This window comes from Myotis yumanensis, unplaced genomic scaffold (genome assembly GCF_028538775.1).
Source record: "Myotis yumanensis isolate MYYU_CA2020_CCGP unplaced genomic scaffold, mMyoYum1.0.hap1 SCAF_14, whole genome shotgun sequence".
NCBI lineage: Eukaryota > Metazoa > Chordata > Mammalia > Chiroptera > Vespertilionidae > Myotis > Myotis yumanensis.
Window position 1 is genome coordinate 43386322 of NW_027223765.1, and position 25097 is coordinate 43411418.

A 25097-nucleotide genomic window follows, 5' to 3' on the forward strand; every position below is an offset into this window, starting at 1 on the left:
GTGTCTGAGGGGCCCCCCACATCCTCAAACAACCACCGCTTGTTCCCTGAAGGAGCTCATGGTCTGCTGTGTCACCTGACATAAAACCTAAGTGACAACTAGATGCATGGACACATTTCTTTTTTCTTGGGGATGCCACCATTGTCTTCCCGCCTGTTTTAGCTGTGGATAACTTGGATTACTCTAATGTGGCCAAAGATCCCAGCAACCATGCTCTCAGGTGGTGTATTTTTTTCCTTTCTAATGTCAGGAACACATTACACCCTTCACTCTCTCACACCAAGTAGGATAACTATGGGCCATCCGTCCACCTCAGTGAGTGCCTTTGGAAGGAATCAATGAACCAGTCTTCAACCTTGCCCCCGCCCTAACTTTCTCTTTCCTAAACGGATATCTGGGTCAATCAGTTAATAGGGAGAAACACATAAAGCCCATTAAGATTATGAGGTTTAGATCAGGGACTCTGATTGGATGTTAGCATTTGAGAAGGTGTATAAAAACCTCAGGCCCCAGGGGAGAGGTTCAGAGTGCTCCAGCTCTGCAGTCAGTGCCATGGTTCTCCACCAGGTCTGAGATCTGAGCCCCAGCCAACCCAGTCACAGCAGACGTTTCTGCAGGATTCCTTTCTGAGCACCTTGAAGATGAGGATCCGGACGCCACACACACTCCTGGAGCTGGCAGCAAAGCGCCTGCTGAGGGACCAGGCCTCGGCCATCGCAGCTCTGGAGTACCTGCCCGCTGAGCTCTTCCCATACCTGTTCGTAATGGCCTACCGTGGTCGACGCCGCCCCCCAGCTACTGAAGGTATGGGCCCAAGCCTGGCCCTTCACTGTCCTCTCTCTGGGGGTCCTGATGCAGCGTCCCCTGATCATGCCTCAACCAGGGCCGTGGGCTTAAAAGCCGTGTTTGATGCGCTTGATGTTCTGCTTGCCCAGGAGGTTCGGCCCAGGAGGTGCAAACTGCGGGTGCTGGATTTAAGGAACACGGGTGCCAACTTCTGGGATATGTGGCTTGGAGTCAGCACCAAGAATTGCTCACCGACAGGACCAGTGACTGTGCACAGCTCCAGCCCCAACATGGAGCATCCCCTGGCTCCCTTGGAGGTGTTCCTAGACCTTAACTTCAATGAAAGGGACCAGGATAAATTTTCCATGCACATCATCCAATGGGCCCAGCAGAGGGAAGGGTTGCTACACCTGTGCTGCAAGGCACTGAGGATTTCTGGGGTGCCCTTCCAGAGGGTCAGGAGGGTCCTAGATAGGGTGCAGCTGGACTGCATCCAGGAGGTGAATGTGAACTGCACCTGGGACCTGACCATCCTAGGGACATTTGCTCTCTACCTGGGTCAGATGAGTAACCTGCAGAAACTCCTCCTGGGAGAGTTGGCTGAGGAAGATGAGGAGGAAGGGGATGAAGAGCAGGAGAAGGAGGGGGAGGAAGAAGAACAACAGGAAGAGGAGCAGGAGTTGAGGGAGGAAGAGGAGTTGGAGAGGGAAGAGCAGGAGCAGGAGAGAGAGGAGTGCGAGGAGGAAGAGGAGCAGGAGGGGGAAAGGCAGGAGCAGGAGGAGCAGCGGTCCTTTTCCCGAGTCGTCTCTCAGATGCTCGGGCTGCAGCACCTCCGGGAGCTCCACATACATTCTCCCTCCTTCCTCCGAGGCCGCCTGGATGAGATGCTCAGGTGCCTGCAGACTCCCTTGGACCAACTCTGCTTAACATATTGCCAGCAACTGACGCATTCAGACCTGACACACCTGTTCCAGTGCCCGAACATCAGGCAGCTGAAGATCCTATATCTATATGGCCTCAGCCTTGCGGATTTCAGTGAGGCCCTCCGAGCTCTGCTGGAGGCAGTGGCACCCACCCTCCAGGACCTGGGTCTGGATAACTGTGGGATGGCGGACTCCCAAGTCGAGGCCATCCTGCCTGTCCTGAGCCGCTGCCACCAGCTCAGGGTGTTCTCCATCTGTGTGAACAACTTCCCCGTGTCCACCGTGGAGAAGCTGCTGTGCCACACAGCCGGGCTGCACCGTTTAGAGGTCGAGCTGTACCCCGTCCCCCTGGAGTGTCCCAGGACCCAAGGGACTGTCAACCAGGAGAGACTTGCCCTGATCCGGGCTAAGCTCACGGGAGTACTGAAGGAGTTAGGACAGCCCAGAACCATCCGTCTTGTCACCAAGCATCTTAGACATAGGAAGTATTATGAGCTGGCATTTTCATGACATGGAGCCCGTGCTGTGCCCCTGTAGTGACCCTGATCACTGGGTGCACCCAGAAAAGGCTTCTTTCTGGGCCTTTGGAAGCTGAAACCTCGGACCGGGGTGCATTATGCAGGGGGCACCCACGTTTCAGGTTCATGCTCAGTGTGAATGGGGAAAGGGAGGGACCCAGCCCAGGTACAGGATTGCAGGGGCAAAAATTGGGGAGTTCATGGGACCTCAAAGGCAAAGTGTCCTACAATCAGAAACGTGAATCTGACTTGCTTGGGGACGGGGAGAGGTATTTGGCCTCCAGCTGCATGTGTGGGAGTCAATCCTGGGGTGGATGGCTGTAAAGGAATGTTCAGAAATAAAGACAATTTCAAAGGTCAATATATATATATATTTATTAGTATCTCTCTAAGTCAAATTCCTAAAGTGGAATTATTGAACCAAAAAGAAAGTCATTGATACTTTGATAGATTCTGCCAAATTGTCCTCTAAAGGGTTGTGACCATTTGAACTCTCAGTAACGGTACGCATCCATACTTATTTCTTTAATCCTTAACCAACTTTGAACACTGTAGACAGTTTCATTTTTACAAAGTTCTTATTTCCACATTTGCACTTACAATCTCTTATAAAATAGTAAAGTGAGGATCCTGGGCATTATTTACAGACTATGTTACAAAGGAGTTTAAGGTTTGGGTTCTTTAAGTTAATTCAAGGCAATAAAATCTTTTTTTAAAAAAAGTATTTTCTTTTCCTAGGCCATATTCTCTCCCAATTATTTGAAAATAAGGCAGAAATTCCCTCTCTATTGTTAGCTGGAGCTTCTACCCCAAGTTTCCAAGTTGCCAATATCATCAAGATTCCTAATGCCACCATGACCGATTTGGCTCAGTGGATAGAGCGTCAGCCTGCGGACCGAAGGGTCCCAGGTTCAATTCCGGTCAAGGGCATGTACCTTAGTTGCGGGCACATCCCCAGTGGGGAGCGTGCAGGAGGCAGCTGATCGATGTTTCTCTCTCATTGATGTTTCTAACTCTCTATCCCTCTCCCTTCCTCTCTATAAAAAACCAATAAAATATATTAAAATAAAAAGATTCCTAATGGCAAAATGTTACCTCTTTTCTTGGGTGAGAAGCATAATGAAATACTACCACTTGCCTACTTTTCCCTGACATTCTAGAGCTGATTCGTTCTGGAATAACAGAGAGGATGAAAGAATTCAGCCCAGTCCTGGACTTCAAATGATTCTCATCTACAAGGCTTGGCAGGGGAAGCTCCAAGCGGTTTTCTAGGTTCCCTCCAGTATGTTTCCCTCCAGTGAGCTACTTACCCTACACACTTCAGCACCTGGACAGCTCTCTCGGCACCAACTCTAGGGGGAGAGCGTGGTAAGCAGCTGTTGAGCCCTCTAGTGGTAGCTTTAGTTGTTGCACAACTTGTCTTTTAATCACTTGGATAATACATATATTATTGTTATGAAAAAATCCAACCTTTTTAAGAATATAGAGTAAATATGAACGTTTACACTACCTTCTCCACTCCCCCCTCCTCAGAAGTAAGCACTGCTAATATACAAATCACAAATACTTACCAACAACTTTGTTTGTGAACAGATTCATTCTAGACCCATTTTGCTTTTATTTTCAGCTAATAAAATTCTTAAGAGTCTTTTTAATCCTAAGTCCTGGCAGACAGTATGGAAGAGTGGCTGAACGTCTGTGTGCTAGCAACAGTTAGGTTATGAATTCTAATTCTGCCCCTTCCTCATTGTCTGACCTGGGCCAAGTCACTTAACGACTATTTATCTCAGTTCACTTATCTGTGAAGTAGGAATAATAAAATCTCACACCTCAGAGGGTTTTTAGGGTAAATAAATGATAAAATGTAGATCATTCAATAGCTCTTAACCGCTATTATTAATATTAATTACACAGTAACTGATACATAGAATTCCATAATATAGATGTATTATAAATTAGGTTATGACTCACTTATCAAGGGACATTTCTGTTGTTTTCTAGTTTTCCTACACTGCAGTGCTGTAATGAACACTTTAGGATATATGTCTATCTTTATGCCTATGTAAAAAGTAACTTTTTAAAATCTATTCCCAGCAAGAGAGTGAAAAACTTTTCAGTTAACGTCCAAAGACTCCTAGAGTCCACATTATTGGTTGACTTGCACAGTGCTGCTGAGAGAGAGAGAGAGAGAGAGAGAGAGAGAGAGAGAGACTCCTCTGAGAGATTCATGTCAGTGTAGGGATACGCGTTATGAAGAAAAACAAATCAGAGAAAGTGCACAGAGAGACTGGGGAACAATAGTAGATGAGGTCATTAGCAATGACTACCCCATCTACACAGGATGAAATTAGCAAAAGGGACCTGAATGTAGTAAAGGACTCAACATAGCAAGTGGTTTGTAAATATGTGGGACCAGGAAACAATCTTGACTTTCTGGTTTCTTCCCCACCTCCTACACTGAAAGCAAACCCTGTACTCATATATGGCCTAGCCTTCCTACTTCCCATATATGGCCTTTATTTATCTTGGAGTTTTCAGTCTCTGTCTTAACTTACCATGAACAAAATCATTTTGCAGGCAGGACTTAATTCCTTATGCTTCATAGTCCCCCCAGCTTCCCACCAGACCAGAGTCCTGGGCTGTGCATTTTATGGACTCTAAATTTTAGCTGGCTGGGATATGGCTGCTGTTCCAGTTAATCTTTTGAGGTTGCTATGCAACACAGTCCTTGGCCATGTGTGCTCACTCTATTCAGTGACATGGGAACGTGAAAGAGGAGGCATTTAAATGTCTACTCTATGGGTGTCAATATTCTAAACAAAATGAGTCCTTCACTCGGGCCTTGGGCTGTAGCCAAACAAAAGCTATTTTATGTTGGATCAGTCTGTTAGATGTAGGAGTTGATGCTGTAGGTACGGGCCTAAAGGCATCCAAAGGTTTATAGAACCTATTTTGCTCTAATATATTTTGTTCTAGGTTTCAATTGTTCTGATTAGGATGCGTTTGGCTGCAAGTAAGATAAAACCAAACTTCAACTGGCTTAAAAATAAACTGTGTTCTTATTAAACAAGTGTAGAGGTGCTTGACTCCAGGATGATTTCTTTGGGAGTTAAAAGGCATTATTAAGGATCCATATTCTTTCTGTTTTTCTGCTTGTCTATCTTTAGCAAGGCAGGGTTGCACCTCGGGCTTCTCTCACAATCCCAAGATGGTTGCCACAGTTCCAGTTATCATTGCAGATATAACAATATCCATCAAAATATAAACCAAACAGGGAATTGTGCCTTAGGGCAGCGGTTCTCAACCTGTGGGTCGCGACCCCTTTGGGGGTCAAACGACCCTTTCACAGGGGTCGCCTAAGACCATCGGAAAACACATATATAATTACATATTGTTCACAGTAGCAAAATAACAGTTAGGAAGTAGCAACGAAAATAGTTTTATGGTTGGGGGTCACCACAACATGAGGAACTGTATTAAAGGGTCACGGCATTAGGAAGGTTGCGAACCACTGCCTTAGGGTGTGTCTCACCATCTAGGAAATCTTGAAAAGCCTCCAGGATTTTCACTTCTGATTGGCCAGAACTGAGTCACATGTGCAATAACTGGCGTACCTGGAATGGACCTATCTCTGTTTGCATGGGCATGAATAGGGCCATTTCTCACAGAGGAAGGTGGACACCTACACCAAATTGGGGTTCTATTAGAGAGGAGTAAGAGGGGCAAGATTGTTGGGGGTTGGGTACTAGGTCACTGGTCACTTTGTTAGGGCTGTTATAACAAAACAGCACAGGTCAGGTGGCTTAAACAACATAAATTTATTTTCTCACAGTCCTGGAAGCTCTAAGTCCAAGATCAGGGTATCAGCAGTGTCATTTTCTTCTAAGGCCTTTCTCCTTGGCTTGTACATGGCCGTCTACTCCCTCTGTCATCACATGGTCTTCCCTCTGTACATGTCTGTGTCCAAGTTTTGTCTTTTTATCTCATTTAAAAATTTTAAAAATATATTTTCATTGATTTCAGAGAGAAGGGAGAGGGAGAGAGAGATAGAAATATCAATGATGAGAGAGAATCATTGACCGACTGCCTCCTGCAGTCCCCCTATTGGGTATTGAGCCCACAACTCAGGCATGTGACATGACTGAGAACCGAACCGTGACCACCTGGTTCATTGGTTGACACTCAACCACTGAGCCACATTGGCCAGGCAAGTTTCCTCTTTTTACAAGGACACTAGCCATATGGGATAAAAGCTTAACCCTAACAACTTCATTTTAACTTAACTATCTTTAAAGATCCCTATCTCATTCTGAGGTATACTGAGACTTAGAATTTCAACATATGTTGGGCCACAGTTCAGTCCATAATAGTTATCAACAATGACTTCCACTAGTTATTTGTAGAGTATACAGAATTTAAAAGGAAAGAAATCCAGCCATAGCCAGTGGGGCTAAGTGGATAGAGCATCAGCCCGTGGACTGAAGGGTTCTGGATTCGATTCAGGGGGCACATACCTCAGTTGCAGGCTCGATCCGGGGCATATGTGGGAGGCAATCAATTGATGTGTCTCTCACATCGATGCTTCTCTCTGTCTTTCCCCCTCCCTTCTACTCTCTCTCAAAATCAATGGAAAAATATTCTCAGGTGAGGATTAACAACAAGAACAAAAAAGGAAAGAAATCCAAATTACACATTATCACACAACCCACAGGGACCCACTCTACATATCCTTCCAGTCATTTCTTATGCCTATCCACCTAACATGGAGAAATTTTTTTTATTAAAATGGCATTGTACTATGCCTACTGCTTTGCAGTGTGCTGTCTTACATGCCTTGAACCTCTTTCCATGTCTTTAATTTTTTAACAGCTGCAGATTATTACACTTTATGGATTTACCACTATTTCCTTTCTGAATCTTGTGTTGTTGTGTACTTAGGGGGTTTCCACTTTTTATTATAGACAGCACTGCAATGAACATCTTTCTAGCTGGATTGTGTTGCATCCCTATCACTATTAAGAGCATTATGAACAATTTGTAATTAATTATAAGTTATATTTTAATGCCAATATTAATAATTAACATAATCATTAATACAGTTATTGGTAATAATTGTACTTATTACTTTTTAATTATCTTAAAGAATTTTAAAGATAAATTTCTAGTAGTGGAATTTTCCAGTTAATCTTTCCTAAACGCTGAGTCAGGAAGCCCTGGGCCTTACAGTTGTCATGTCACCAGAAGTCACCTTCATCACACAGTAGAGTACAGCTCAGAGAAGGCAGAGAAGGCCAGGGAGCTGCTTCTCTGCTCCACAGAATTACTTTACTCCAGAGAGTAAGTGATGTGTCATTAATTCTTTCACTCCATACTTTCCTTTATAATCAATTTGGGGAAACATGTACAAAGATGTATGTGTTAGAGGCCAGGAAGCAAAGGGCTTCATGCTACTCAGATCAGTCATAAAATGCCTCCAATATTTATGAGCAAGAAATACAAATGTTTTGGAAATCTCCATCTATCACTCTGAAGTAAAACTGACATGAGGGGGGGCGGGGACAGGGGGAGAGAATTACCTCATCATCATGTTTTTGTAAGTTGGTTTCTAAGTCAAAACAGAAAATGAAATACAGACACAGCCTCATTGAAGGTCTCCTAGGCCAGGCTGTAACGTGAGCAGAGTGGGGTAGAAAGTACACAGGGCAGGGCATGGGGTGGTGTACGTCCCTGGCCCTGGCTCTGTGGTGCTGTGCACAGGTTCCCTCAGGTGTCACTGCCAAACCCACCAACTGCATTCAGTTGTCACAATAACAAAAATGATATTTGATATGGGAGGCTTTCCAGAAGATTAAGACTCTGCATCCATACCAGACATTTCCAAGCATTGAAAATAACCATAGAATAACATCTGTTAATTTTTCAAGTCTCTTATTTGAATTTTTTGGTCAGTAATTTTTCCAACATGGCTTTTACCTCCACTTAATCAAACGTCCTTTCCACACTGTCTACCTCACTCAAAATAATAAAAGCCAGACTGTAAGCTCCACAGGGACAGGGCCATTTTTTCCCCCTTCCCCCCAAACCTCTGCCTGAAGTACAGTGGTGCTTGGGTACTTTTGGAGAGGAAAAATAATGAGTGAGTAGCTAACATTTACTGTGCAGTTGACATGTGCCAGGGACTGTGCTAAGAGCCATATAAACATTCTCTCATCACAGCCCTGTAAGGAAGGTGATATTATTTCCTCCAGTTTACAGATAAACAAACTGAGGCTGAGGGAAATTTTTAATTTTTACCAAAGTCAAACTGCTAGTATGCAGCAAATTGAAACTAAATCATGGTCTGAATTCTAAACTTGTGCTCTTCACTATGACCTATGGAGAAGAAATTTAAACACTGGCAACATCCAGTTTTGTTGTTTCAAAGAGATGATTTCAAAGAGAAACCATAGAACTGGATCTTTTAAGTACCAATATTTCCATCTGCATATGTCTATATCTATATCTATATCTATATCTATCTATATACTGGTATATATATATATTTTATTGATTTCAGAGAGGAAGGGAGAGGGAGAGAGAAAGAGAGAAACATCAATGATGAGAGAGAATCATTGATAGGCTGCCTCCTGCATGCCTCCCATTGGGGATTGAGCCAGCAACCCTGGCATGTGCCCTGCCCAGGGAATCTAACCATGACCTTCTGGCTCATAGGTCTATGCTCAACCACTGAGCCATGGCAGCTGGGCCTAAGCTTAACTTTTTAACGTTTTAACCTTTTGTCTCTTAAGTCATCAAAGGGCACCTTATTTATATTCTAAAGGATTGTAAATGATACATAGCGTTAAGAAAATTTCCACCCGAGGGTGTACAGCACAGAGCTATAACTATAGCAGTAACATTTTGTTTCTTTTCAAAAGCAAAATCTGAAGCAAATTTGGCAAAATGTTAACATCTGTTAACTTTGAATGGTGGGTTTTTGGGTGTCTGTTATATTACTTTCTGTGCTTATGTATACTTGAAATTTTTCATGATTAATAAAAAAATGTAGGAAAGAAAGAAAAAGTCTTGTAGTTGATACCTTTTATTAGCATTTTTATTGGTACTTACAAATGTCATTTTTTTAAATCCTCACCCAAGGATATATCGTCATTGATTTTAAAAGGAGAGGGAAAGAGAGAGAGAGAAACACTGATGTAACAGTACACACCCCAACTGGGAATCAAACCCACAACCCTTTGGTGCAAGGGACAATGCCCCACCAACTGAGCCACACAAATTAAGGCTGTCTTTTTAAAAATTATTATTACAGCCCTAACCGGTTTGGCTTAGTGGATAGAGCGTCGTCCTGTGGACTGAAGGGTCCCAGGTTCAATTCCGGTCAAGGGCATGTACCTTGGTTGCGGACACATCCCCAGTGGGGAGTGTGCAGGAGGCAGCTGATTCATGTTTCTCTCTAATCGATGTTTCTAACTCTCTATCCCTCTCCCTTCCTCTCTGTAAAAAACCAATAAAATATTTTAAAAAATTATTATTACAGAAGATATGTGACTATGTGCTCATTATAAAAACTGTCCAACAGCGACCCCAGTCAGGTCGAAACGGCCCCGGCGTGGTAGGGACAACCCCGGTCAGGTTGAAACGGCCCCCGTGAGGTAGGGACGACCCCAGTCAGGTCGAAACGGCCCCGGTGTGGTAGGGACAACACCGGTCAGGTTGAAACAGCCCCGGCGTGGTAGCGACAACCCCAGTCAGGTTGAAACGGCCCCTGTGAGGTAGGGACGACCCAGGTGAGGTTGAAACGGCCCTGGTGAGGCTCAGACGGCCCTGGTGAGGTTGAGACTACTCCAGTGAGGTTGGGACAAATAAAGGGGACCAGTATGGACTGATGAACAGGGGTAGATACAGAAGCAGAGCAACATTGAACAGAATGTTAAACTACAATGGGGAGCCTGGGGAGGGTTGGGGGGGGATTAAGAGACCAACTGAAGGACTTATATGCATGCATATAAGATTAACCAATGGACACAAGACACGGGGGGCGGGCGGGGGGTAGGGGCCGGGGGAATGTCATGGGGGGGAAAAAGGAGACATATGTAATACTCTTTGTAATACTTTAAGAAATAAAAATTATTATTGAAAAAAAAAAAAACAAAAAAAAACTGTCCAACAGTACAACAACCAAACATTTTAAATGTTTTCTCATTTAAAACAATGCTGGAACATATCATTTTAAGTTCATTTGTAAGGATTTCTGTAGGGGAGATTCTTAGAAACACAATTTCTGAGTCAAAGATATGCATTTTTAAAATTTTGATATATAGCAAGAGTGCTCCCCAAAACAGTGTATGAGCTACCCATTTCCCTGAACCCTCACTGACCCTATAAGCAATCAACCTTTAGAAGTTTTGCTGTATTTATCAAAACTACATCTAGGAATCTACTACACAGATGTACTCACACATATGTTAAGTGATGTATGTACAGTGCAGTGTTAATGGAAAAATCCTGACAAAATATTTCCACTGATAAGGAAACATTAAAATAGACTGTGGTATGTCTGCACAATGAAAAATATTTCCACGGATAAGGAAGTATTAAAATAAACTGTAGTATGTCAGCTATAGAAAATATGAGCCCTAGCTGGTTTGGCTCAGTGGACAGAGTGTCGGCCTGCAGACTGAAAGGTCCCAGGTTCGATTCCGGTCAAGGGCATGTACCTTGGTTGCGGGCACATCCTCAATAGGAGGTGTGCAGGAGGCAGCTGATCGATGATTCTCTCATCATTGATGTTTCTACACCTCCCTTCCTCTCTGAAATCAATAAAAAATATATTTAAAAAATATTAATAATGAGTAGGCCCCTTCGGGACTCATAGGGGAGCTTTGGAAGGCGGAAGAGAACACCACTATATGCAGAGAAGTTATGCAGTGCGTGGCCATCTGTGCTAAAGTGGTGGTGGTAACTATACACGTTTCCTGTGTGTGCATTGAAAGTCTCTGGAAAATTACAGCAGATACTGATAACATTGGCTGCACTGGGGGGAGGAAACTAGAGATCTGAAAAAGACAGGTAGAGAGGGACCTTTCCCTGTATATTTTTAGAGCCTTTTTCATTTTTATCTTTGGACCCTTTAAAAGTACTACCTGTTCAAATAATTCATACAATTTGAATTAAAATATAAAATATTTTCCAAATGACAGATGAAAAAATGCTCTTGTTGGTACTTTAAAGTGCAATTTTCTAATTGCTGGTGAAACGGAGCTTACTTGCCGAAACCGGTTTGGCTCAGTGGATAGAGCGTCGGCCTGCGGACTGAAAGGTCCCAGGTTCGATTCCGGTCAAGGGCATGTACCTGGGTTGCGGGCACATCCCCAGTAGGAGATGTGCAGGAGGCAGCTGATCGATGTTTCTCTCTCATCGATGTTTCTAACTCTCTATCTCTCTCTCCCTTCCTCTCTGTAAAAAATCAATAAAATATATTTAAAAAAAAAAAAAAAAAAAAAGAAACGGAACTTACTTTTTTGTTACTGGCCATCCACACACGTTTTTCTGTGAACTTTCTGCTTATATCACTTTCACATTTTGCTAGTGAGTTGTTGGGGTTTCCGCCCCCCAATTGTTTGATGGCTCTTTATATATCAGGGTTTGTTTGTTTTTTACAGTTTTATGGAGATGTATTTTACATCATAAAAATTCATCCATTGTAAGTGTATAGTTCAAGGATTTTTTTAAAATATATTTTTTTATTGATTTCAGAGAGGAAGGAAGAGGGAGAGAGAGTTAGAAACATCAATGATGAGAGAAAATCATTGATCGTCTGCCTTCTGCATGCCCCCTACTGGAGATAGAGCCAGAAACCCGGGCATGTGCCCTGACCCGGAATCTAACCGTGACCTTCTGGTTCATAGGTCGACGCTCAACCACTGAGCCACACCGGCTGAGCTAATTCAAGGTTTTTTACCCAATTTATAAAGTTTTGCAGCTATCACCATACACCAAGGATGTTAATTCATTGCTCCAGAGGTCTTTGGTGCCTCTTGATGACATAACCCTTTGCAACATAAGTACTTGAGGAAATGCTTTCTCCCAATCTGATCATTGTCTTTTAGGTTAGACTGATATGGATAGTTAAAATTTACCCAGTTAAATTTGAACACAGAAAGACAGATATGACAAAAACAAGAGACAAATATTAGTCTCTTCTGGCTATCAAGAAAAATAAAAAGGCTTCACTATCAAACAGATCAGATAAAGTATTATTTGACTTTGTCATTAATTTCATTTATAAAAAATAAATATGAACCATGGGTGTCTGAGTATATGTATCACTATTAAAGTAATTAATGTATTAAAGTCTAGTACATGAAGAAAGGAGCTACTTTTGAAAAGTTATAAAAGATACATATAAGGCCATATGTAACTTATACAGTGTAAGAATAATAAAACAAAACCTGTATTCCTAAAACATTACCTTGAAGTTCCTGTGATAAAAAGGAACTTTTCTTTTTTTTTAAATATATTTTTATTTATTTCAGAGAGGAAGGGAGAAGGAGAGAAAGACAGAAACATCAACGATGAGAAGAAATCACTGATTGGCTGCCTCCCGTGTGCCCCGCACTGGGGATTGAGCCCGAAACCCAGGCATGTGCCCCTGACCGGAACCAAACCCGGGACCCTTCAGTCTGCAGGCTGAGGGCTCTTTAGCCAAACTGGCTAGGGCAAAAAAAAAAGGTATTTTTCAATAGGAGGATGACACCCTCCCCCACCTCCAATGCAGGAACCACCTTGGAAGTGTTGATGCTCTGGGTTTCCTGTCAATGGCACCAGCCTCTGAATTTTAAAAATAACCAAAGCTAAGATAACTGACCCCTCTTTTTTGTACCAAGCCCCATATCTAGCACTTTACAATTAGTGTGTCAATTCTCACAGCAACAGTGTCTCCTGTTATGCCCAGCCGAGTCCAATGCAAAAGCAGAGAGTCTTTTATTCGAACTAGTTCGGCTCCCCGACCACATTCACCGATGCAACGGTAAGCCAAGTGGCAGAGAGAGCGAGAGAGCTCGGGAGAGAGGTTTTATAGTAAGGGAAGGAGAGAGGACTGTGGGCCCTGCCGATTGGCCAGGGGCAAGTCGGTGTCTCCTTACACAGGATGTGATCAGCTCCATGGCTCGCACTTCCCTTGACTGTCATTGGTTAGTTTAAAGAAATCCTGGGTGTGGCTAGCAGAGGCTTGGGCTTCCGGGAAGAAGCCCCGCTGAGCACATGGCTGCTCAAAAATGGAGGACACAGGGCAAGATGGAGGGCGTAGTCCTCACCCTTTCATCTCCAGTCACAGATTTGCAGATGGTGAACCTGAGACAGAGAGTGAACTACCTTCTGCGAGGCTGGGAGGTTGCTAGGATTGGCACCCAGGTCTGTTAACCTAGAGAGTCCAACTTTGCAACCACTGAACTCTACTGCCTCCCAAGCCTGCTAAGGCTATCACACGATTCTTGAAATTTTTAAATCTCACATTTGTAGGTAACTTTCTTTTCCCGGATGAACATGTGAACATGTACATCATTTCTCATCAATCAGCCGTGTGTGTGTGTGTGTGTGTGTGTGTGTGTGTTTTCTTTTTACTTCCTCCATAATAAATCTTTTTTAAGTTGTCTAAATAACTCAAAACACAACAGGCCTATTCTGTCTTTTAGATCTTCCTGTACCCAAATGGATTTTTTTAAAGCAGCTTTGACCTTTGGGGCCCAGCTGGAATTTTTTTATATTTTAAAACTCTGGACAAATGATAAAAGTTTCACCTGCTGTCCACTCTCTCTCTCCCTGTGAGTCAGAGGCAGGTAGTTAGACTGCTTTTCTGCAGGCGAATAAATACAGATGAAATCTCTTTGTAGATATACCATTTTGATAGTGATCATTTTCTACCTGGATTTTCATCTTTGAAATTCAAAAGGAAGCTAGAAAAAACAGTTCAACTCAATAAACAATGTTTGCATGGTTCTCCTAGCTAAGACTTCTCCGGGGATAAGTCTAAGCCTAAATTGGATTAAAAAAGCAACTTCACTTAAAGAGATCTGTTTCTAAGAGCAGCCAAAATGGTAGGAGTCGTGTGAAAGAGTTCTGAGAACACCGTCTTTCCCTGAATCCAGAGTCATACGTCTATTCTGAGTTATTCATCTATTCTGAATAATTTCTTCTGCTCTGTGTTCTCTACTCCTATGGCAGCTAGAGGTGGTAAAGTTGATTTACCTGGCCAGTGCGGGCATCAATGGGCAGCTTGTAGCATGTCTACAGGATAACAACAAGTAGATTCAGATTATTGGGTAACTTATCTTAACCCAGGATACATCCGGTTGCCAGATGAAATGCGTGCCAGCCATTGCATGGGAGTTGTGTTGCTTTATTCAAATATTCGAAAGCAATCAGTAGCTGACACACTCACTGATCTTTTAGAATAGAAACGTCCCCAGAGGCATGTCTGAAACAAACATGTTAAACTAGTTTTAAGAACTGTTTTCAAAGAAACCCAGCAATTTACACTTCTGTGGTCAAAGGAAAAGTCTATTGTTTGACTTGTTCTCTGTGACAGGCCCTTTTTAAATATATACTTATCACCTGCAGAACAAGTATTATCATTATCCATATCTTAGTGATGAGGACACAGTCCAGAGAAAGAGGCTGCACTGCCAAGGACATACAGCTGATGTCTAAACTGTGGGCACCACTTCCTGGGCTTTTTTTTTATCCCCACCAAGTTTATAACCTTTTTTTTTTTTTTGGTTCAACAGACTCATCAGTGACTTCTTGGACTTCACAACTCTGAATTCATTTAGGTCTTCATCTCTCCAGCAAGGAACTGAACTCCTTCTATAATTTCATTTCAGGTCATTTGCCATCAAGATTACAAATGACTCCCTTTCAAAATGAAACAACGTTGATGTATTTATAATCATTCCTCTGGTTTGCAGACCTTGGTTGCATTTAATCTCTAGTCACAGAAGAGGTACTTCTGGTCTTGCATTATAGCTTATAGAACTGTTAACATATGAAAACATTCAAAGCTGTAAAGAATTTTTGTGAGTTTGTTTGAGCCAATTTGTGGACAATTGCTGGGAAGCAGAATCTCAAGGTATTGGGGTAATGCTCCAGAAAATGGTGGCTTTTCACCTAGTTTTATAAATTACCACTAAAGGTGGAGAGGGAAGTGAGTTTCATGAAATCCATTGGTGATAGATGAGGGAGGTGGGAGAAAGCAAAGCGGGCAGGATGGGGGGGGGGGGGGGGAGCCTCTGGGATTGGATAAAAAGTAAAATGATAAATACTAAAGAAAAAGGAAAAAAAGTAAAATGATAGACATCTGCTTCTTTTACATAGGTGGGTACAGGTTAGTTGACAGTCAACAATTAACAAAATAACAATAACAATGAGGGAATTTGTGGCGCCAATTATTGTGCTCTGAGGGGTCCAGAAAAAGGGAAGTTACCAGTTACCCTGACATTCCACAGGTACTTATCTTAGATGCAAAAAGACAATAGGCTCAGTAAAGATCAAAGTTGATCTTTGTCAGGGAAGGTACTGGCCCAGGACAGTAATGGCAAACCTATGACATGCGCGTCAGAGGTGACACGCGAACTCATTTTTTTGGTTGATTTTTCTTTGTTAAATGGCATTTAAATATATAAAATAAAATATCAAAAATATAAGTCTTTGTTTTACTATGGTGCAAATATCAAAAAATTTCTATATGTGACACGGCACCAGAGTTAAGTTAGGGTTTTTCAAAATGCTGGCATGCCGAGCTCAAAAGATTCGCCATCACTGGCCTAGGACATGACTACCCACTATAAACTGCTTTTTAATTAAACGGTTTAATTTCAGACCATCCTTTGTGGTTATGTTAGGTCTCTTGAGTTTGCAAGACCACCATGCAGGCCTCTCTTGAGCTTGTCAGGTTAGCATGTGTCCCCTTTTCATCCAAAGAACAAAAATGGAAATTATATGGAACATGTGCTGCCCCCTGCCTCTGTCAGATGAGGAAGACATTGATAAACAAACATGGTAGTGTTGAGAAGGCAAGCCGAGAGCAGATAACCCTCCCCTTACTTGCTCCACCATAACCACGCCCTTGGATTCTGTAATCTCACCTGCTTCTTGCATCAGCCAAACACCCTGGCTGCCACATGTTTGGAAAGATTCCTAAATACCCAGAAGCTTATCTAATCTATATATATAAAAGCCTAAGTGACTAGCAGACTGGCCGACCGGCCGGTAGCTATGATGTGTAATGTTCACCAGGGGACAGACGCTCAATGGACAGGCATAGAAACATGGAAGAGGCTGATGAATCTCAGAGGGAAGAGGGGAGGAAGGAGAGTGGAAAGATATTAACCAAAGATCTTATATGCATACTAGAGGCCTGGTGTACAGATTTGTGCACCGGTGGGGTCCCTTGGCCTGGCCTGTGGACATCGGGCCAAAACCAGCTCTCCAACATCCCCCAAGGGGTCCTGGATTGTGAGAGGGCACGGGCCAGGCCAAGGGACCCCACCGGTGCACAAATCCGTGCACTGGGCCTCTAGTCATGTATAAAAGAAGGTCAGAACCTGGACATGGTGCTCAGCCTCTGGAGCCAGCACCAGTGCAGAATAAACAGTTGTTTTCTGAACCTCCAAGTGTATAAGGTTTGTCACTTCCCACCAACCTGATTTCTGTGATCAATGTGACCAGACAACCAATGGGTCCAGGCTGCCGGCACTACTTCAGCTAATTAAGCAGAGAGGGTTGAATCATATATGAGCATTTATTCCAATACTGCCAGCATTATGGGAGAGCTGCAGGTCATCCACAAAAATCTGCTCTGCCCTCTGCTATGAACCAACTGTTTATATTGGGTAGAAGGAAGAAGATTACATGGGGAAATAGGCAAAAGGGATAAGAATGGGTATGCAAAATAGGCAGTTTACAGGTAATGCGGGCTGGGGGTTTGCAAAGACCTAGGGCAGTGGTTCTCAACCTTCCTAATGCCTCAAACCTTTAATACAGTTCCTCATGTTGTGGTGACCCCCAACCATAAAATTATTTTAGTTGCTACTTCATAACTGTAATTTTGCTACTGTAAACAATAGATAATTATATATGTGTTTTCTGATGGTCTTAGGCGACCCCTGTGAAAGGGTCATTTGACCCCCAAAGGGGTCGCGACCCACAGGTTGAGAACCACTGACCTAGGGGTATGCAAAGGACTGGGTTTTTTCAAAGAGCTGGTGCTTCTGCTTCCTGCAACAAGGTTGTTAATCTTCCCATGATAATAGGCAGCTCCTGGATGTAGAGGATGGGCCTCATTTCCAGGTGAACTCCCAGGTTTCACCCAGGTCCCACGTGCAACTCCCAGCCAGGTTGCTTTCTTTAATAAAGAATGTGCTTTCTTTATTCAGAGCAAAACATGGTTAACAGAGCATGATTAATATTTCTTATAATTATAGCTGGTCCTCAATATTCTATCTCTGTCCCTAACAGTAGCCTTCCCTACAGGGTTCAGGGCTGGGCTCAATCCTCAATCTGACACTTCAGGCAAATCAGTCAATTAAAATTGGCAAGAGATGAAATTCCCTTGCTATCACCGATATAGGAAAACCTCCTTTAAGCTTATTATATGCAGAAACCTCTCTTAATTAGTAAAATGTCTGAAGTACCAAAAATTATCCAAAAAAATAACTGCTAAGTATACATGTCTGAAATTCAAATTGTCTTATGTAAATCAAGAGGTAGCCCATAATCAAGAAGAATTTGTAATTAAATCAGAGCACTGGCCAAATAGGCTTTCAATGTAATCCTAGAAGCACCTGGTGCTACTTCTCAGAAAACTGAGGTCTCTGGACACCCAAAGTCCTTGTCTGCTTTTTATTGGGCGTTGGGATCTTTAGCATTTCAAATGCAATTCTGAGTCAACCCATCAAAGGAGCTGTAAAAATAATCTGATCAGAAAGGCAGGGGGATTAAATTCCTCTCCTTTTTTCTAAGAACCTTTTTTGTTTATTCATTCACGTAGCAAATACTTACTGAGTGCCAACTCTGCCAGCCAGTGCTCAGTGCTGGGGATGCAAATGAGACCATGGAAGGGGCAACTCTGCCCTCCTGGTTGTGCTCCCTGGCAGCAGCTTCACCTGTGGGCAGTCAAGAGGAGCAGGGGGCACAGGGAAGGGAGAAGGAGGCCTACAAACTGCTGATTTTGCTTGTAGATGCTGCTGCAAAGAGCTTCAGAAGCTTCCTGATACTTCTTTTTGAACCACATGGGCATTTAACAGCTGACATATATCAAGGGGAAAAAACCCACAAAACCATGAGCACAAATATGGTCTTTCAAGCTGCCTTTTTCCATGGAGAATGCCAATGTAGTAATTCCTTGAAAGAATTACTCACTATAACTTGAGAATAACAGACCCATATCCAAATGTTTGAAGACTCCCTAATTTCTCCATCTTATTTTAAAGAGAAAGAAATGAAATTAGGGGAAATGGGCATGTGAGTAAAAGGTAGGAAAAAGAGAAATAAATACTGTATATTAATTCCCAAATGTGAAATAAGAATTCTTTTGGACTCTCCTGTGGACGTTGGCAAAGTTTTTTGACTTGGATATTTGAAATATTTGACCAGTCAAGCTATATATTTTCTTCTAAGTTAAGCTAACACTAGGCTGTGCTGATTCCACATGGGCAGGGATTGTCCCTATCCCCAGCACCTAGCACCCAGCTCCATACCTGGCACAGAGTAGACGCTTGATAAATAATTAAGGAATAAATAAGTGAATAAGCAGAAAACTGATCAGGAGACTGGTGAATTATAATCTACTTTCTATACTTACCATTTCCATTTTACCTTTGCGGCTGGTGTGGTTCAGTGGTTGAGCGTTGACCTATGAACCAGGAGGTCACAGTTCAATTCCGTGGTCAGGGCACATGCTTGGGTTGTGGGTTTGATCCCCAGTAGGAAGCATGCAGGAGGCAACTGATCAATGATTCTCTTTCATCATTGATGTTTCTATCTCTTTCTCCCTCTCCCTTCCTTTCTGAAATCAATGAACATATTTTTTAAACTAAATAAATAAATAAATTCAGATTGCTCTAGTGCTTTCTCTAATACATCATGTGCATAGCCATTTCTCTGGGCATTACTGAGCTTAGGTGATTTCCTTCCTGGCATATTCTACTGCTTTGATCTGGGGGGAAATCTGCAGCTTTGAAGGGTGCTATAACTGTGGAAACAAACTTCCATATATTGGTTTTACAATTCAGGCCTACTTGATACCTTTCCACTAAGTCCTAGCTTGTTTTATTTTGTGTTTTGCTTAGATTGGCCAGAATCAGTTGTCTTGTTGCTTGCAACCCAAAAATCCTGGCACTAAGGCCCCTAACCTTTTGAGTTCAGAGTTATTGAAACTTATCTGATAGTCTGGAGTTAAAAGAGGGCATGGTTAGACCCACTGTGGGCCCACTGGCACAGGCCCAGGCCCAGGTTGGGGGTTCAATCCCCAAGGGGTGTCCGGGGCATGCAGGAGGCAGCCCATCAATGATTCTCTCTCATCATTGATGCTTTTATCTCTCTCTCTCTCTCTCCCTTCCTCTAAGAAATCAATAAAAATACATTAAAAAAAAAAAAAGATGTAGAAGGAAAACTGGAAGCAAGTTATATCACAGAAGCCAAAGGCTCGCCCTGACTGGTTTGGCTCAGTGGATAGAGCGTCGGCCTGCGGACTGAAGGGTCTCAGGTTCGATTCCAATCAAGGGCATGAACCTTGGTTGCGGGCACATCCCCAGTAGGGAGTGTGCAGGAGGCAGCTGATCAATGTTCCTCTCTCATCGATGTTTCTAACACTCTATCCCTCTCCCTTCCTCTCTGTAAAAAATCAATAAAATATATTTAAAAAAATAAATAAATAAATAAAATAAAATAAAAAGATAAAATCTTAAATATATTTTTTTCTTGTGAATGTGCAGTTTCAAAAAAAGCCCTCTGTATTAAACATTTAATTGGATACAAAAATTAATTCCAAATTAAATAATTCTTTTTGGAGAAAGGCCCAGAAAAAGAAGATAGAGCTGTTCATAACTCATTGTTAACTTGCAAAGGCTTCTGCATAATGAGGTTCAGTCAAGTGTTTGATAATGAGCAGTTCATTTGGAGCTATTTTTCCAAAATAGAGGATGCTATTTATGAAATGATCCTTCGGGTATTTATAGTTAAATGCTAATCTCTATTTATTTAGTTTATGGGAGACTCCTTTTTGAAAATTCCAAGTTGTGACTTGAGTAACTAAAGGAGCCCAAGGATACTTCTCATTGATGATGGATCCTTCCTCCTCCTCAGATCCCATGTTTTTAGGCCAATGTAATACTTTGCGAGGGCTACCACAACAGAAATTCAATTTCTCACAGTTCTGGAGGCTAGAAGTTCGAGCTCAAGGTGTCAGCAGGTTTGGTTTCCCTTGATGCCTCTCTCCTTGGCTTGCAGATAGCATATCCTCATTGTGTCTGCATATGGTCTCTTTCCTGTGTGCACACATCCCTGGTGTCCCTCTGTGTGTCCAAGTTTCCTTTCCTTATAAGGACACCAGTCACACTGTGTTAGGGTCCACCCTGACAGCCTCATTTTAACTACTCACCTCTTCAAAGTCCCTGCTTCCAAATATAGTCGCATTCCAAGGTGGTGGTGGTGGTGGGGTGGGGTGGGGGGGGCATTAGGGCTTCAACATGTGACTTGGAAGGAATACAATTCAGTCCATAACAGGCAGTACCGAAACTGACCCAACAGATTACAAAAGTTTCAAATAACAGCACAATATTAAAATAGAATCAACCTTACCATTGGCAAAGACAGGCAGTTTCAAGATATTTTTCTTATTTTGCTTCTGTAGCCAAAAGGAAAAAAAAAGAATTATTTAAAATAGCATAAAGATGCTTTTATTTTCTAAGAATCTAATTTTTTGCTAGGCAAGGCCTAGTTATCAATGAAGTAATAAATCCTAATCAAGTTCTGGATAATTTTAATAGTCTTTTAAAGTAGATTTAACTAAATGAATATTAGAAGACAGAGAGACTTATTCCCATTGGGAAATGCATGACTTTTCTGAGCCTGATTCCCAATTTGTAAAGTAGGAGTGATACCTATCTTGTCTTTATCACTAGATAGAAATAACTTAGAAATAACACATAAGAACAGTGGTTCTAATCTATGAAATGCAACATTAATATAAGGTGAAACTATTAATAATGATATCCAGTATAACAAATGGCAGGTAATGTGATAGTTTAAACGAAAAACTTCCATGACCGAAAGCTTTTCTTAAAGAAAGGGTTTATTGATCCACATTCTACCCAAAAAAGACCAGGTTCTGGAGGCATGTAGTCTGTACCGCCAGCAGTAGTGCTAGGTAAAAAAGACAACCATATCCGTGGCCCACTTTCCCAAGCTGACAGGAGCTTTTACACATTATGTTTCGGGGAAGAAAGATGTAAGTTGTTTTAAAAGACTTTACATTGGCTACTGATGAGGAAGGTGGGAAAAAGTGAGGGCAGGGATATCCTATGATAGACACCCAGTCTGTAAGTGAGAAATATTTACTACGTTTGCTGGTTATAGGCAACAGTCCTGAAAGTTCACGCATATGCAGGATGCAGAGGCGTTTGTGGTGGCTACAGAAGTTCATTCAAAGCTGTAACATTCATTCAGAAAGGTGAGTGGTCTACTGTTAGTTGCCCCACAGCTATTAACTGGTTAAATATCCGTGTCTCTGTCACCATAATTTAACTTAGGACATCTCAGAATTTTTCTCTTGTCAAATTAAGTAAGAAGTTTGTGACAAAACGGAATTTTCGTGTGGCCTTTACTTTTTCATCTTAGTTTTACTTGAAGGATTATTGAGTGAGTTTAGAAGGAGTAGTGAGGTGTATTTTTTTGCCATTAAGCAAGCTGCTCCTTCCATTAACTAAGAAAAGAGTCTGGAGGTGAGGGTTTGGAAAAGGAAGAATCTCAGCCAGATTCTAATTTTGTTTCTCTTTATGCATGCATTTTTTTGGATTGAGTTTGAACTCAATCAGTACTCCTTTTGTGACGGAAATGTGTGAAATGAAGGGGATTTGAGAATTGGGCCAGTGTCTATGGCAACACATGGTTTTAAGAAACAGCAGTGCACTCCAGTATGTACTACCTGATGGCAAAGGAGAGGAGCTGGATGGATGTCTGGAGAAAGGTAGCAATCAGCTGCAATTTGTCTTCTGTAAATAAGGATTTTCTTTCTTTCAACGGAAGTTCAAAGCTTTTCTTTTCTGTCATTCCTGTCTACAGAATGCTCATCAAGGAGGCATTAGGCTTAGAGAAGAGTCTCATAATTGGTAATTGGTTTCTCTTTTCTCTCTTGGGAGTTGCATGTTGTGAATACTGTAGGAAGACTGAGTTGTTAACACTAATTATTTCCACCTTGATTTATTCTTCAACTTTGCAAATGTCATTCCTCATATATCTCTTTCTACACTTTACTACTCTGAAGGTTATAGGCAAGATAAAGATACATACATTAAAACAGCGGTTCTCAACCTGTGGGTCGCGAACAATGAAAATACATCCTGCATATCAGATATTTACATTATGATTCATAACAGTAGCAAAATTACAGTTATGAAGTAGCAACAAAAATAATTTTATGGTTGGGGGTCACCACAACATGAGGAACTGTATTAAAGGGTTGTGGCATTAGGAAGGTTGAGAACCACTGCATTAAAATGTTCAGTGAGCAAATAATGTCAATTTTACATAAATCCCCCCAGAGAATAAAAAAAAACAAAGAAAAATTTCCACATCATAATTTAAACTTAATATAACCCTGGTATCAAAACAAAATAAGGAATATACAAGAAGAGAAACTTCCATGCGAATTACATTCATAAACATCAATACAAGAATCCTGACAATATGGTAAACTAAATTATACACTGTCATCATAACCAGGTTGGGTTTATACAAAAAATGTAAGATTGGCCTAATAGTAGAAAAAAATTTTAGTGTACTCAATGACATTTATAGATTAAAGGAGAAAACAATCATACGATCAATTCAATAGGTTCAGAAAAAGTATTTGATAAGATTTAATACACACACAACAAAAATTCTCATAAGTCTCAGTTTTCCTTAACCTGTAAAAAGATAACTACAAAATATCTACAGCAAATATATATCTTTTAAAGATGTTGTCTTTAGTTTTGTGTGTGTTTTTTTTAATCTTCACCCAAGGATTTTTTCCCTATTGATTTTTAGAGAGAGTGGAAGTGAGGGGGAGAGACAGAGTGAGAGAAACTTCGATGTACGAGAGAACTGAGGTACATGCCCTTGACCAGAATTGAACCCAGGACCCTTTAGTCTGTGGGCCTATACACTATCCACTGAACCAAACTGGCTAGGGCTTTTTTTCTTTTTTAAAGGTTTAGAGGAGAAGTTGATGAGTTAAATGAGTTGGTTTTGCTTTTTTTTTTTTTTAAATATATATTTTTATTGATTTCAGAGAGGAAGAATGAGGGAGAGAGAGAAAGAAACATCCATGATGAGAGAGAATCATTGATCGACTGCCTCCTGCCCACCCCACACTGTGGGGGATGGAGCCTGTAACCTGGGCATGTGTTCTGATCAGGAATCAAACCATGACCTCCTAGTAGTTCATAAATTGATGCTCAACCATTAAACCATACCAACCCAGCACAAATATTTTTTTGTAATGGCAAAATCTTAAGTCTACCACCAGCATCAATCATATTTAGCATTATACAGAAATTCTAACCAGAAGAGTAAGAGTGAAATGAAATGAAAAAGAAATAAAAGTTACTGAGATTGGAAAGGAAAAAAATAAGTTGTTTATTTGAAAATGATATAATTGTTTACATAGAAAAGCAAAATAATAATAATAATAATAATAATAATAAATCTATAGCCCTGGCTTGTGTGGCTCAGTTGGTTGGGCATCTTCCTGTGCAACCAGTTCAATTCCCAGTCAGGGCACATGCCCAGGTTGCAGCTCAATCCCAGGGGACATGCAGGAGGCAGCCAATGGATGTTTCACTCTCACATCAATGTTTCTCTTTCTCTCTCCCTCTCCCTTCCTCTCTCTCTATAAAATCAATAAAAAAATATTTTAAAAAAAATCTACAGATTACTGAATTAATAAAGTTATGAAATATAACATAAGATTAAGAAACCCATGAATAATAAATATTCAATATATTTTTTAAAGATACTATTTACAGAAACAAAAGCAACTATAAAGATACCATTTTCAGAGTCAAAAACTGTGAAGTACTTTAACAAGTGGTTCAAAGATTTTAAAAGACACACAACTTGAAGGGCAGGGGGAGATTAATAGGTGGAGCACAGAGGATTTTTAGGGCAATGAAAATACTCTATGATATTATAATGATGGCTATATGTCATTATATATTTGACTAAACCCATAGAATGTACAACACGAAGAGTGAAACCTAATGTAAACTATGGACTTTGGGTATTAATGACATGTCAATGTAAATTCATCAGTTATAACAAATGCATCACTCTGGTAGGGTATGATGATGGTGGGGGAGGCTTTGCATATGTGGGGGCAGGGTATATGTGGGAAATCTCTATACTTCCCTCTCAATTTTGCTGTAAACTTAAAACTGCTCTAAAAATTGTCTTTAAATTTAAAAACACACACACACAACTTGGGAATGTTCTGGGGTAGGGAAAATTTTCTTAAGTAAGAGACAATATGTGTTAATAATGAAGAAAAATATTTACATATTTTACTATATTAAGGTTAAAAATTTTTGTTAACAAATACACCATAAAGAAAGTG

At 41.4% G+C, this 25097-nt stretch overlaps 1 protein-coding gene across 1 annotated transcript; it reads left to right on the forward strand.

Moving 5' to 3' along the window:
* Positions 1–641: 641 nt before the first annotated feature.
* LOC138992660 (PRAME family member 8-like) lies at positions 642–2219 on the forward strand. The gene is made up of 2 exons (XM_070391506.1): positions 642–1459; positions 1775–2219. The coding sequence occupies exons 1-2, from the start codon at positions 642–644 to the stop codon at positions 2217–2219; spliced, it is 1263 nt and encodes a 420-aa protein (XP_070247607.1).
* Positions 2220–25097: the final 22878 nt, after the last annotated feature.

What these genes read in the sequence shown, in the direction of transcription:
- LOC138992660 (XM_070391506.1), top strand. Translation starts at nt 642, where the DNA reads ATGAGGATCCGGACGCCACACACACTCCTGGAGCTGGCAGCAAAGCGC. An exon ending in GAAGAACAACAGGAAGAGGA is followed by an intron (nt 1,460 to 1,774) that starts GCAGGAGTTGAG and finishes CCCGAACATCAG; the next exon opens with GCAGCTGAAGATCCTATATC.